The sequence below is a fragment of the Myotis lucifugus genome, unplaced genomic scaffold (assembly GCF_000147115.1).
Source record: "Myotis lucifugus unplaced genomic scaffold, Myoluc2.0 scaffold_1161, whole genome shotgun sequence".
Classification (NCBI taxonomy): domain Eukaryota; kingdom Metazoa; phylum Chordata; class Mammalia; order Chiroptera; family Vespertilionidae; genus Myotis; species Myotis lucifugus.
Genome location: NW_005872209.1, coordinates 1,181 through 14,580, shown reverse-complemented (window position 1 = coordinate 14,580; position 13,400 = coordinate 1,181). Strand labels below are relative to the sequence as shown.

Sequence of the window (13,400 nt, the reverse complement as noted above, 5' to 3'; positions counted from 1 at the left end):
TTATTTTTAAAACCACTTTCAAGAAGGCCCAGACATAGTTATAAGCTAAGCTGAGGCCTAAAAAAGGCTATTCCATCTAATGTGTAGTCCACCCAGCCGGACCTGGCAGTGTTAAGCAAATTCCCTCTAACACCACCCCCGTCCTCTGTAAAGTTATTCCACAGCAAACGGAAATGCTTCAAACTCTAGTCACATCCTCTAACAGTTTAACTCCCACAACCCTACCAAAAGGCTCAGAGCATGAGTGAGAGCAGGTACAAGACAGAGCCTCAAACTAGTTTCCTTTTTTAGACATGAAACCTGGCCTAGTTTATTTTCCCAAAGTCCACTTCTCTGTCAATCAAACATAAGATTCCTTGTGGACTTATATGGCAGCAAAAACAAACATCACCACTGGGGTCTATACAGAATCACTACAGCCAGGCCCCCAGTTAGAGATTCTGAATAAGCAGAAACAAGAGTATAAATCTTAGGAATTTGCATTTTTAAAATAACTTTTAAAGTGTTCTGATGATCAGCCAAGTTTGGGAAGAACTGCCCAGCCGGCATGGCTCAGTGGTTGAGCAGTGACCTAGGAACCAGGAGGCCACGGGTCAATTCCTGATCAGGGCACATGCCCGGGTTGCGGGCTTGATCCCCAGTGTGGGGCGTGCAAGAGGCAGTCGATCCATGATTCTCTCTCATCACTGATGTTTATCTCTTTCTCTTCCACGCCCTTCCTCTCTGAAATCAATAATATATATATATATATTTTAAAAATATATTTTATTGATTTAAAAAAATACATTTTATTGATTTTTTACAGAGAGGAAGGGAGAAGGATAGAGAGTTAGAAACATCGATGAGAGAGAAACATCGATCAGTTGCCTCCTCCATACCCCCGACTGGGGATATGCCTGCAAGCAAGGTACATGCCCTTGACCGGAATTGAACCCGGGACCCTTCAGTCTGCAGGCCGACGCTCTATCCACTGAATCAAACCGGTTAGGGCTATAAAAATATATTTTAAAAAAATGTTTGGGAAGAACTGATCCAACTGATCCCACGTTGATTATTAGAGACAGAGACCTCCATTGGTAACTTCCCCACAGCCAACTGCTTCTCACCTGAGTGAGTAACATCATTGATCCCTTTGTCTCAATTTCCTGGCTACAAAACGGGAGTTATGATTCAACCCTCACCCCAGGATCAACTGACATTCAGCACATTAATGTGCCTCTTATATGAAGCACAGTACTGGCTGCATTTACATGATCAGGACATGGTGATGTTAACTACTGTACTCTGATGACAAGGGAATCAAAGGAGATTTATCAACATCATAATATCACCCACAACTCCTCCACCCCTAACCCATGGGGGTTGGTGTACAAAAGCTGCAATCACACAGATGCCTTGGTCTGTTTTTCTATATTTGGATTCCCAGAAAGAATCTAACCGCCTGAATTAAGAATTTCCTTCAGCTCTTCGCTTGCTATGAGAACCTCACTGTAGGGATCTTCTAAGTTTAAAAAAAAAAAGTTGTGGTCCTCCCTACATAATTGCTGTTAGTTAGGAAGAACTTAAAAAGAGACTAATGACAATTAGAGAAACAGAGGTAACGATGCTTTCATCACGCAACTAATATCTGAGGGCCGACTACACACAAACTAACTCCCGGCTCAGCAACAGCATAAACAGAGGTATAAATCTTGTCCACTTCTTCAACAAACTAGCTGAGAGGCAAGACAAACTTTTTAAAAGATGGGTTCGTGTAACAATTACTTTGGGAAACTTTTATGTTCAGAGCAGCATTATTCCAATAGCCATAAAGTGGAAACAAGCCATATTTCCACCAACTCATTAATGGAACAATATTCCAAACAATGGAGTATTATCCAACAATAAAAAGAGATAAAGTAACCCTAGCCGGTTTGGCTCAGTGGATAGAGCATCGGCTTGTGGACTGAAGGGTCCCGGGTTCAATTCCAGTCAAGGGCACATGCCCGGGTTGCGGGCTCCAATAAGGGGCATGCAGGAGGCAGCCGATCCATGATTCTCTCTCGTTGATGTTTCTATTTCTTTCTCCTCTCCCTTCCTCCCCGAAATCAATAAAAAATATATTTTTTTAAAGAGAGATGAAGTACTAACACATGCTACAACTTGGATAAACCAAGCTAAGTGAAAGAAGCCAGTTACAAAGAACCACATACTGTATTATTCTATTTATACTGAACATCCAGAACAGGCAAAGAAAGTAGATTGGTAGCTGCCAGGGGCTGGAAAGATTGAGGGGAAATGAGGAGTTGCAACCATGAGTGCTGGGTTTCTTTTGGGCATGATGAAAATGTTCTAAAATTGGTTATGGTGATGTTTGCACAATTCTGTGAACAGACTAAAAACCACTGAATTGTACACTTTAAAGTGATGAGCTGTATGGTAAATAAATTATATCTCAATAAACCTGTCAAAAAAACACACAATCCTCTGTGGCATGATGTACTAAAACTTACATGTATCATTCTACATAGTAAAAGCCTAATATGCTAAGTGTCCAGTTGCCCATTCAACCACTCAAAGCATAATATGCTAATGATATGCTAAGGCCGCTCAACCGCTGGCTATGACATGCACTGACCACCAGGGGGCAGATGCTCTGACCAGTAAGTTAGCTTGCTGCTGGGGTCCGGCTGATCGGGACTGAACAAGACGGGCTGGACACGCTCTGGAGCCCTCCCGAGGTCCCTCCCTGGCTGGCCAACCTCCCGCATCCCTCCCCTGCCCCGATTGTGCACCAGTGGGGTCCCTCGGCCTGGCCTGTGCCCTCTCGCAATCCGGGACCCCTCGGGGGATGTCAAAGAGCCTATTTCAGCCCGATCCTGCTCAATGCAGGAGCTGCCCCTGGTGGCCACTGCACTCCCACAGCAGGAGCGCCGCTCAGCCAGAAGCAGGGCTCATGGCTGACGACTGGTCATTCCGCCGCTTGGTCGATTTGCATATTAGGCTTTTATTATATAGGATTAATTTTAGGAACGGAGAGGGAGAGAGAGATAAAAACATCAATGATGAGAGAGAATCATTGATCAACTGCCTCCTGCACACCCCACACTGGGGATTGAGCCTGCAATCTGGGCATGTGCCCTTGGCTGGAATCAAAACGGGACCCTTCAGTCCGCAGGCTGACACTCTATCCACTGAGCCAAACCAGCTAGGGCTGACTTATGCATTTTGGGTCTTATATTTCAATGCAGAATTTACTCAGAGACAGGGAGATGTGTTGACAAAAAACAACAATAAAAAAAAAGCCAAATGTGTAAAATAGCAAAGCTTCCAAGAGGCTGAGTCTATGTCCCTCACCCCTGTGTCCCTACAGAGCTCTGCGCATGAGGTGCCCGGGAGCAGTCCCTGAGGGATCAGGGGAGGCGTCACTCCTGTATCTTGGTGCTTGGAGGGAGGAAGTTCCCGGAACAGAAGCGAGCCTTCTGATGCCACTCACCTGGGCTTTCTCTCTCTTTGCTCGGATCAGCGTGTCTTGGTAATGCTGGGCCACTCCTGCCAGGACGCCCTCCAGTTTGGCTGCAGGAATCTGCAGGGCCTGCAGGGGTCTTTTGGGCATCACCTTCGTCCAGGGCTTCGTTAATTAAGCCGATGGCTAAAATCCCTGAAGAGGAAGAAACAAAGGTTATTTCTTTTAAGAAATTCCATAAACAAATCAGTCTGTAAACGTGCTAAGTACACATGAATCCACCCAAGCACTGCCATGATTCAAACCATAATTTGTCATCCATAATATTGGGCAGCATGGTCTCTTTAAATTTAGTGTTTGTTTCATTCAAAATAAATGGCCTTATACCCATATTCCTATTGAAAGCTCAAGTCCTCTTGTTTTATGTGTAATTGCTCTCACTTAAAAGTGTGAAGATTTTTGCCCAGCAGCATGGTTCAGTGGTTGAGTGTCAACCTATGATCCAGGAGGTTACGTTTCGATTCCCAGTCAGGACACATGCCCAGTTTGCGGGATCCATCCGCAGTGTGGGACATGCAGGAGGCAGCCAATCAATGATTCTCGCTTATCATTGATGTTTCTAGCTCTCTCTCCCTCTCCCTTCCTCTCTAAAATCAATAAAAATATATTTTTTAAAGTGTGAAGATTTTGATGAAACTGGCTTTATAGTATAGTTTTCAGGTACATTTCAAAGTGTAGCATTAACCATTCTTGACTTACAAAAAGTCAGAGTTCAAGGGATCTTAACCAGTCACCTAATTCAATATTATTGTAGAAAAAAGATGAGGCTTAGGGATCTCTTCCAAGATCACACAGCACACAAGTGGCAGACGGAGGACCCACGCCCGGGGCGCCCTGCTCCACGGCAAGGCTCTTTCCACTACATCAGTGGAATGTTTCTCACAAGGAACACAAAGCAAACTGCAAACGTTCACTCCCATGGCATCTCAGTCAGCTGTGCTACTTCAGTAAGGACTCTATTGTGTAATCAAAACTTTGGCTGGTCTTTCTCCCTCGTTCCTGGAAAAGGGCCTCTAGACCAGTGGTTCCCAACCTTGTTTTGGCCACGCCCCACCTAAGCATCTCTAACATCCTGACGCCCCACCCCCGTGACATAGAATTCTTATTATTCAAAAAGTGAGCTCCTATTCACGTGGAGGAAGCCTCAAAGGCCATGAACTTGGTCTAAACAAGCTTCCAAAGAAAATGGCATCCATGAGAGAGAAAAATGAAAGAATGAAAGGACAGTTGAAGTACTGAGGAAGAAATCATTAAGAAATTGTTTTAAAAAATAATAATAATATGACGTGATATAAAAAATAGCAAATAAAGTTCCAAAACATATGAGAACTGAAATGCATAACTATGTCACAACATATGAGGCCCCTAGAACCATTCGAAATGCAAAAAATTCATTGTTAATAACTCATTCTCGAATTGCGCCCCTTAAAAATCAAATTGCCCCCTATTGGGCGTGTGCCCCACGTTGGGAACCACTGTTCTAAACCCTTAGAATTTCCCAAGTGACAAAAATAACTGTCATTCATGGCGGGCCCTGGAACCACCCCTGAGTGTATGCTAGCCAGGTGACTTCCGGTGGGCCCCTAGGTAGTTTCAGGATGGGGGCTGGAAATGCTGGAAAGGCCAACCTTGTGATTAGAAGACTGGGTGGGGCTTTGAGCCATGTGATACGTTAGCCCAGCCTCCCTATCTCCAGGGAGGGAGGTGGTCTGGAAATTAAGTTCAATTACATGGCCAATGATACAAGCATCATTTCTCTGTGAGGAAGCCCCGATAAAAATGCTGGCTCCCCGAAGCTCAGGTGAGCTTACCCGGCTGTGCTACACATCGATGAGCTGGCAGGGGGCACAGCCCTACCTGACATCACCCCACAGATCTCTTCCTTTGGTTGGTCCCGATTTGTATCCTTTCTAATAAAACTAGAATCATAAATAGAGCACTTCCCTGAGTTCTGGGAGTCAATCTAGAGATTATTGAACCTGAGTGGGTGGAAGAAACACCTGAATTTATAGCAAGTTGTTCAGAAATGTGGTGACCTGAGAAGTCCAGGACTCAAAGCTGACGCCTGAAACGGCAGGACTGTGCCCTCAGCCCATCAACACGACCCAACTCCAGGAAGCTAGTGTCAGAGCTACTTGCTATAACAGCACTTAAAAATAAAAAATCAGCCCTAGCTGGTTTGGCTCAGTGGATAGAGCGTCGGCCTGCGGACTGAAGGGTCCCAGGTTCGATTCCGATTAAGGGCACATGCTCGGGTTGTGGGCTTGATCCCCAGTAGGGGAGCGTGCAGGAGGCAGCGGTCAATGATTCTCTCTCATCATTGATGTTTCTATCTCTCTCTCCCTCTCCCTTCCTCTCTGAAATAAATAAAAATATTTAAAAAAATAAAAAATGTTCAATTCATCTCCTGAAAAAATTTTTTAAAATATATATATATATTTTTATTGATTTCAGAGAGGAAGGGAAAGGGATAGAGAGTGAGAAACATCAATGATGAGAATCATTGATCGGCTGCCTCCTGCACGCCCCCTACTGGCGACCAAGCCCACAACCCAGGCATGTGCTCCGACTGGGAATCGAACCTGGAACCCTTCAGTCCGCAGGCCGACGCTCTATCCACTGAGCCAAACCAGCTAGGACCATCTCCTGAAATTTTTAGTTATGACCTACATACCTAATTATAGCAGTTGCCTGGTGTTTTGAAAATAATATCCAACCTTAGCTTTTGTGTTATACATATATTTCAATTTTCAAAATCCCCCCAGCAGTCATGGTTAGAACCGGCTCATGGCATCACACCGCCTTGCACCGTGACACTTGGGGGGATGGGACCGGGTTACTCACTCTCGTGCTCCTCCTGCACCACCAGATTCACGTGGTCCACGCAAGCCTGGATGTCGTTCCACGTAATAAACTCGTTCTTCTCTGCGTGTGCCTGGTCTTTCAGCTTCATCAGCTCATCAAGATACCTGCCCCATCCCCCAATAACAAAGACAATGAAGTGCAACAGAATCAAAGGGACCTTCAGGATCCCTGTGGGTGACAGGAATGAGAAGACGTGGGGGGGGGGCGCGAGGGGCAATGAGGGGCGAGGGAGGGAACAGTGGGCAAAGTATCCGAGAGCACAGACAGTTAAGGTACCCCTCAGTTTGATATACTCTAGAGGCCAGCTCCGGGACTGAGTTACCTTAAAGAGAATGTGAACATGGAAGGGTATCACCTATTCTTAACAGCCTCTCAATTCCAAGTAAGACCAACTCTAGAATCAGAGAGAGGCAGCAGCTCCAAGATAAGGAAATAAGGCCACCCACCAGCTAGGAAATGTAGGGGGAATGATGTATCAACAAGTTATCATTTGGCAGCTCTTACTGAAGTACCGATTTAGGCAAGGATTTTCAATTGGGGTCAAACGTACTAAGCCGATCGTTAATGGGGAACTGTGCATGTTGCTGGTGCAAAAGGTGCAAAGAGATTATGACCTAGTGAGAGATAAACATAGACATCCGTTGGAGGGATAAGCGGTCCCCTAAAGACCAATCTTAGTATTGTTAATGGCAGGACAGTAGATTTCACAGGAGTCTTGATATGAGAAAATGTGAAACACACATTATCAGAAATGTTCAACTAAATCTCGACATGCCTTTAGACATAATTTCCAACTTACAGGAATAAGACAAGTCTTCGAAGCAACCAGAACCGGAAGATGGGGCCTTTTATAGGACAACTGGCCCCATCTCTCTGACAAATCAGTGTCGTGAAGAAAGGACAATTCTGGACTAAAAGCCACCCAAGCGACACAACAGAGGTAGTAACACATGGTCCCAGACCGGGTCCCGGTTTGAACAAACCAGCAGAAGAGTCTTGGGACAAGTGAGGAAGTATGAAGGTGGACTCCATTCAGAGGATGTTCCAGAATATTATGGCTTTTGTCAGGGTATATGATAAAGTATAAAATGAATAGAAATAGAAAAAAATAAAGATGATCACAGTGACTATGAAACCAGAGCTGACGGCCGACCCACACGGAGGTTCCAGCCGTCGGAGGATCCAGTCCGCCCGGCACCCACCTCTGACAGTTCTCCTCCTCGATGTTGGTCAGGCCGGTCACGGAACTGCTCAGCTGCTTCCACACCGTGTTCATGTCTCCCGACTCCAGGGCCCTGTTGATGAGGGCCACGGACGACAGCATCTCCACTGCCACGGAGAGCTCGGGGTGGGTGAGGCTATGCTGCACAGAGCGAGAGGGGCACCGAGTGAGAGACGCGCAGGAGTACCACGGGGTCGAAGTTTCTGGTTAAAAACTCGGTGTCCCTAACGATGTGCGTGTTCAATTCCCTCCCACTGCTTTCTGTTTTGTTTTGTGTGTGGTTTTTTTTTTTTTTTAATTGTTTTAGAGAGGAAGGGAGAGGGAGAGAGAGAGAGAAAAATCAATGATGAGAATCATAGATCGGCTGCCTCCTGCACGCCCCACACTGGGGATCGAGCCTGCAACCTGGACATGTGCCCTGACTGGGAATCGAACTGTGATCTCCTGGCTCATAGGTCGACGCTTAACCCTGAGCCACGCCAGCCAGGCCCTCCCGTTGCGTTTTGCTCACAAGCAGGGCAGGCCCAGCTCACTTACTTCAGGACTCTGCTGCTGCAACGTAGCCAGCTCCTTCTGATAAAGATCAGCAGCAAATGGATACACCTGGGGCAGCTGGGCTTCGGGGTTCATCAGTTCCAGAACCGTCTTCTCAGCCACGCCCTTCTGGATGGCAGCGTTGATGGCTGCCACGGCTGCCAGCCCTGGCGGAGAACAGGGTCAGAAACACAGCTGCTGAGGGAGCCCGAGGGGAAGGAGAGGCCGGCTGTCACAGAGCGAAGGTGCGCTCCGCGGATGACCTGCCACCCGAAGGGGAACTCCCGTCTTTAGAAAGCGGTCTCCTTTGGGTGGGGGTGAACTGTAGGTATGCGGACTACACCGCAACAAAGCCTTTTATTAAAAGCAGCCTCCTCACCTAGACCTTCTTTCTGCTCCAAATCACCCGCAGCCAGCACTACCTTCGCCCTAAAACCTCCCCCTTTGCTGCAGCTGCCAGCAAGGCACCAGCTTCTTCAGCTGCCACTCAGCGCTCTCCACCATCTCCCTGAGCCTGACCTTACCCCACCCAGCGCCAAACACCTCCAGAAACCTGATCCCAAGCGCTGTCCTTCCAGACACCTCTCACCTTCGGTCCCTCTGCTCACACTTCCTTCCCCCTGTTGCCCCGTATTAGCACATTGCGGACCAGTAGTTTCATTGCTAGCTTTACCCAGTGGCCAGATAAGTTTCTATGGAACGAGTACAAAAAGTGTTTTACATAAATGTTAAAGGCACGCTTTAAAATCAAATACCCATTGCATTTTGAAGTTATTTATTACCTGTTCTTATAAGCTACTATCTTTTTAAAGTAGGATGCTTTGTAAAACACTGTGTAATATGAAGCGAGAATTCTCATGATTGTCCGCAATGGGTTACAAGCATCCTTCTCCTTCATCCTCCAGATCTCACCAGTCAATCCCCGACTCTCGCCGGCTGCAGGCGTTTCCCTGACCAGCCGAGGTGCTTACTCGCTGAGGGAAGCCACCGCGAGGGGAGGAACCCCACTGTCAGAGGCGCCTGGTGGTGGATTACGGTGTGGAGGATGGGGTGGCGCAAAGGGTGACCTCAGACCCCCAATGACATGAAGCCACTTCCCTCCCCTCCTCGGGAGCCCGGGAGCCCAGCCGGGGGGCTTACTTCTCTGGTACTGCTGGGCGGCACTGTTGGCGGCATCCACCGCAGCCTGGAGCTCCTCCTTCTGCAGGGCATCCGCCTGGCCACTCTGAGGAGAGCAAAGGACACTCATGTCAACACGGCTCCCGCCTCTGCCTCCAGACCAAGTTCTCCTCCCTCCGCAGCAGTCACCGGGACAGAGCCACGGGGCCAGTGGCAGCCCGGCCACGCGGGGGGGTAGAGCGACTTTCTGGATACCAGTCCATTTAAAGAGATATTTTGTGAGAAGCATCAAAATGTCCTGAGATAAAATGGTTACAGAATCACTAGCACACGTATGCTACTCACTCTGGCCAATACGCGCTGGGAGTTTAGATGGGGAAGGTGGGTATCACCTATTTTCAGGGGATTTACAACTCTAAAACCAGACACAGCTGAAGACAATGTGTATTTTACCTGAGGACATTTTATTTATTGATTTATTTTAAAAGACAGCTCTTTCTTTTTAAATATATCTTTATTGATTTCAGAGAGGAAGGGAGAAGGAGAGACAGAAACATCAATGATGAAAGATAATCACTGATTGGCTGCCTCCTGCACGCCCCTTACTGGGGATCAAGCCCGCAACCTGGGCATGTGGGCATGGGCCCTTGGCTGGAATAGAACCCAGAACCCTTCAGTCCGCAGGCTGATGCTCTATCCACTGAGACAAACCAGCTAGGGCTACCTGAGGACATTTTAAAATCTAATTTAACCCTGGCCAGTGTGGCTCAGTGGATAAAGCGTGGGCCTGTGGACCAAAGGGTCCCGGGTTGGATTCCAGTCAAGGGCATGTGCCTTGGTTGCAAGTTCCTCCCTGAACCAGGCCCTCATCGGGGCTCGTGCAGCAGGCAACCAATTGATGTGTCTCTCTCACATTGATATTTCTCTGTCTTTCCCTCTCTCTTCTACTCTCTCTAAAAATCAAGAGAAACACATCCTCGGTGAGGATTAAAAAACAACAACAAAACATAAATAAACATCTGAGACAAAACTGTGAACTGTGAAAACTAAGGCAAGGTTGATCTTTTATTTTAAATTATTACATTACATCAATCAACCTTATGTCTATGTTAGTATCCCATTATTAAAGCTGAAAAAAAAGGTCTCTATTAAATTAAGTTCTTAGTTAAAATAAAAGGTTACACTAGAAAAAGATGGCCCAGAAGTGTCTTTAACACGACAGCACGGGTTCAGGCGGAGGTGCACCCACCCCTGCAGGTTGCACCCGGGCCTGCTCACCTGTCTCTTCTGCTGCCTGTCGCTCAGGAGCTGCTTCAGGTACCAGTCGCTGTTCTGCTGCTGCAGCCCCCGGAGCCCAGCGCTGGGGACTGCAGAATCCGGAACAGGGCCAGGGCGCTTCCCTGATCCAAAGCCAGGTTCACGTTTGCTAACGCAGAAAACGCTGCAGAGGGAGAAGGCAAGCGCTTGAGAAAACGCTATGTTCACATTAATAGCCCAGGACAGCTTTCCTTCCCCCAAACCAACCTCTCCACTCAGATTAGGGAGCAGAATCAGGCCCCTTTGTTCTGGGCCGTCACAGCCGCCTAAGATCTGGGGACTGGAAAGAACCTTGAAGCCATCGAGTTCCCAGAGGCTCCTGCCAGGCTGCTCATCAGAGGTAACAGATTCCTGGAGCACGCAGGCCCCGGGCCTACTTAAAAGCTTCCAGATGCAGACAGCCTGGCACCACTGTGGGGGCAAAGTCAGAGGCACCCATCGACACGAGTACAGGCCTAAGTTCCCTCTGAAACGCCAAGTGGTTGCCTGGAGCAAGCTACTAAACAGGAGAAGGTCTCCCACAGAAATGGACCACGTGTTTGGACAATTTTGTTCCAAAAGTATTGTTAGGGAGAACGAAGAGGGCAGAGGAGCGTCCAGGATATGGTGACGGAAGGAGATCAGACTTCGGGTAGCGAGCACACAATGGAGTACGCAGATGCCCTATGATCAAGTTGTACACCTGAAACTTATAAAACGTTATTAACCAATTGTTACCCAAAACATTTAATTATGAAATTTGAAAACTGGCCCGGCCTGAGTGGCTCAGTGGTTGAGTGTCGACCTATGAACCAGGAAGTCACGGTTAGATTCCTGGTCAGGGCACATGCCCAGGTGGCAGGCAGGATCCCTAGTAGGGGGCGTGCAGGAGGCAGCCAATCGATGATTCTCATCATTGAAGTTTCTATCTCTCTCTCCCTCTCCCTTCCTCTCTGAAATCAATAAAAAAAAATATTTTTAAAAAATTGTGTGGTTTAGTCTATCTGTGCTATGGGAAATTTGAAAGGCGTGTATATTGTGAGCTGGAATAGGTACCACAGTCAGAATTAAACTGGATCTTGAATGCCGGGTACAATTCAGATTAGATAAGAGATAAGATATGAAGGCCTTAAGTAGGGAGATCACATGATTTTTTTAAAAAAGCAATAATACTAATATTTATTGGGTACTTACTAAGTACCAGGCAGTTTACATACATTATCTCATCATCTGCATGATTCTATGCTCCAGGTGCCTGATGCCACACTGCTGCTGAGGAGGACAAGAGACCAAACCCCAGGTCTGTCCAACTCCAGAGCCCGACTCTTAATGAGCCATGAAATGAACAGAATAAACACAGGAGACGACTGGGTAGATGGGTCTCCATGGAGTTGTACGCTAGGGCTCTGCACTGGGTCTGGCAAGTCATAAGGAACCAATGCAGGCTCTTGGGCGGAAGAGAGACAACATGAAAATAACACTTTCAAGAAATTAATTTTCTCCAAAAAGAAAGAAATTAAATTTCTCAAAAGTGTGCAACACATATGCAAATATCAATATGAACAGTACAATCTCATTTGTGTTTAAATATGTGTTTTGAAAGGGATGTGCATACAAAATCCATAGTGGTTATTTCTAGGTGACAGGGGTCTGGTTTTTTGTTTATTCTTTACCTCTAGATAACTTGTACTAGTCTCTAAAAGAAAAACAAAGCTATCACTGTGCATTACTTTAAAAATAAAAAGAATAAAATTGCTCTTCAGGGTTTTTTACATGTATAACACAGGGTGGAAGAGTGAAACAAGCCAAAATGATCAGTCTAGACCAGTGGTTCCCACCTTTTTGCCCACGCCCCACCTAAGCATCTCTAACATCCTGAATCCCACCCCCGCCACCCCCCATGGCATATAATTCTTACTATTCAAAAAGTGAACTATTCACGTGGAAGAAGCCTCAAAGGCCATGAACTTGGTCTACACAAGCTTCCAAAGAACATGGCATCCATGAAAGAGAAAGATAAAAGAACGAAAGGACAGTGGAAGGACTGAGGAAGAAATCACTAAGAAATTGTTAAGAAAATAATAATATGAAGTGATATGAAAAAAATAGCAAATAAAGTTCCAAAACATATAACAGAGAACTGAAATGCATAACTAGGTCACAATATATATTTATAGACTCTCTATGAGGCCCCTGGAACCATAAGAAATGCCAAAAATTCACTGTTAATAACTCATTCTCAAATTGCCCCCCTTAAACATCCAATTGCCCCCTGTTGGGCGTGTGCCCCACGCTGGGAACCACTGGTCTAGAAGCTACAGCGATGAGAGCGGGTGGGGTGAGGACCCGCCTGAAGACAGCGGCAGCTAACAGAAGACACGAATACAAAACACAGTCACAAGCAGCAGTTCCTGAACAAGCCCACTAACGCCTACAAGAAATAAACGAAGTCATCCGTCCAGAACAGATCAGCACTCGCAGTACCGCTATCCCCTCAGGTGCCCGGCTCAGGGTCACACTTACTGTTGACTTTGTTTACGTTGCCTTGAATTTCCGCTTGAGTGAGCAGCTCCTCATAAACGTCCCTCTCTCTCTCAGAGTTTTCTGTCTGAAAACGAGTTACAAGTGTGATTAGGTTAGCTCAGCTCTCTAAGGAGACCACAGCAAGACACTGAACTCCTCCCCTACCGTAACAGAACCAAGAGCAAGGAAAGGAGGTGCCTGAAATCCGTAGTAAAGCCCTAGCCAGTTTGGCTCAGTGGATGGAGTGTCAGCCTGCAAACTGAAGGGTCCTGGGTTCGAATCTGACCAAGGGCACGTACTTCAGTTGTAGGCTCCTCCCCGGCCAAGGCCCTGGTT

At 46.8% G+C, this 13,400-nt stretch overlaps 1 protein-coding gene across 1 annotated transcript in view; it reads right to left on the bottom strand.

The window, feature by feature from the left end:
- Positions 1 to 13,149, bottom strand: part of LOC102422362 (ras GTPase-activating-like protein IQGAP1) — a gene marked incomplete at its 5' end in the record, with an annotated part of 46,100 nt that extends 32,951 nt beyond the window's left edge. The window contains 9 exon segments of the mRNA XM_014449374.1: positions 3,476 to 3,580; positions 3,582 to 3,640; positions 6,350 to 6,474; positions 7,573 to 7,733; positions 8,130 to 8,293; positions 9,267 to 9,351; positions 10,524 to 10,600; positions 10,603 to 10,686; positions 13,065 to 13,149. Of these exon segments, the coding sequence (XP_014304860.1) occupies positions 3,476 to 3,580; positions 3,582 to 3,640; positions 6,350 to 6,474; positions 7,573 to 7,733; positions 8,130 to 8,293; positions 9,267 to 9,351; positions 10,524 to 10,600; positions 10,603 to 10,686; positions 13,065 to 13,149 (945 nt within the window).
- Positions 13,150 to 13,400: the final 251 nt, after the last annotated feature.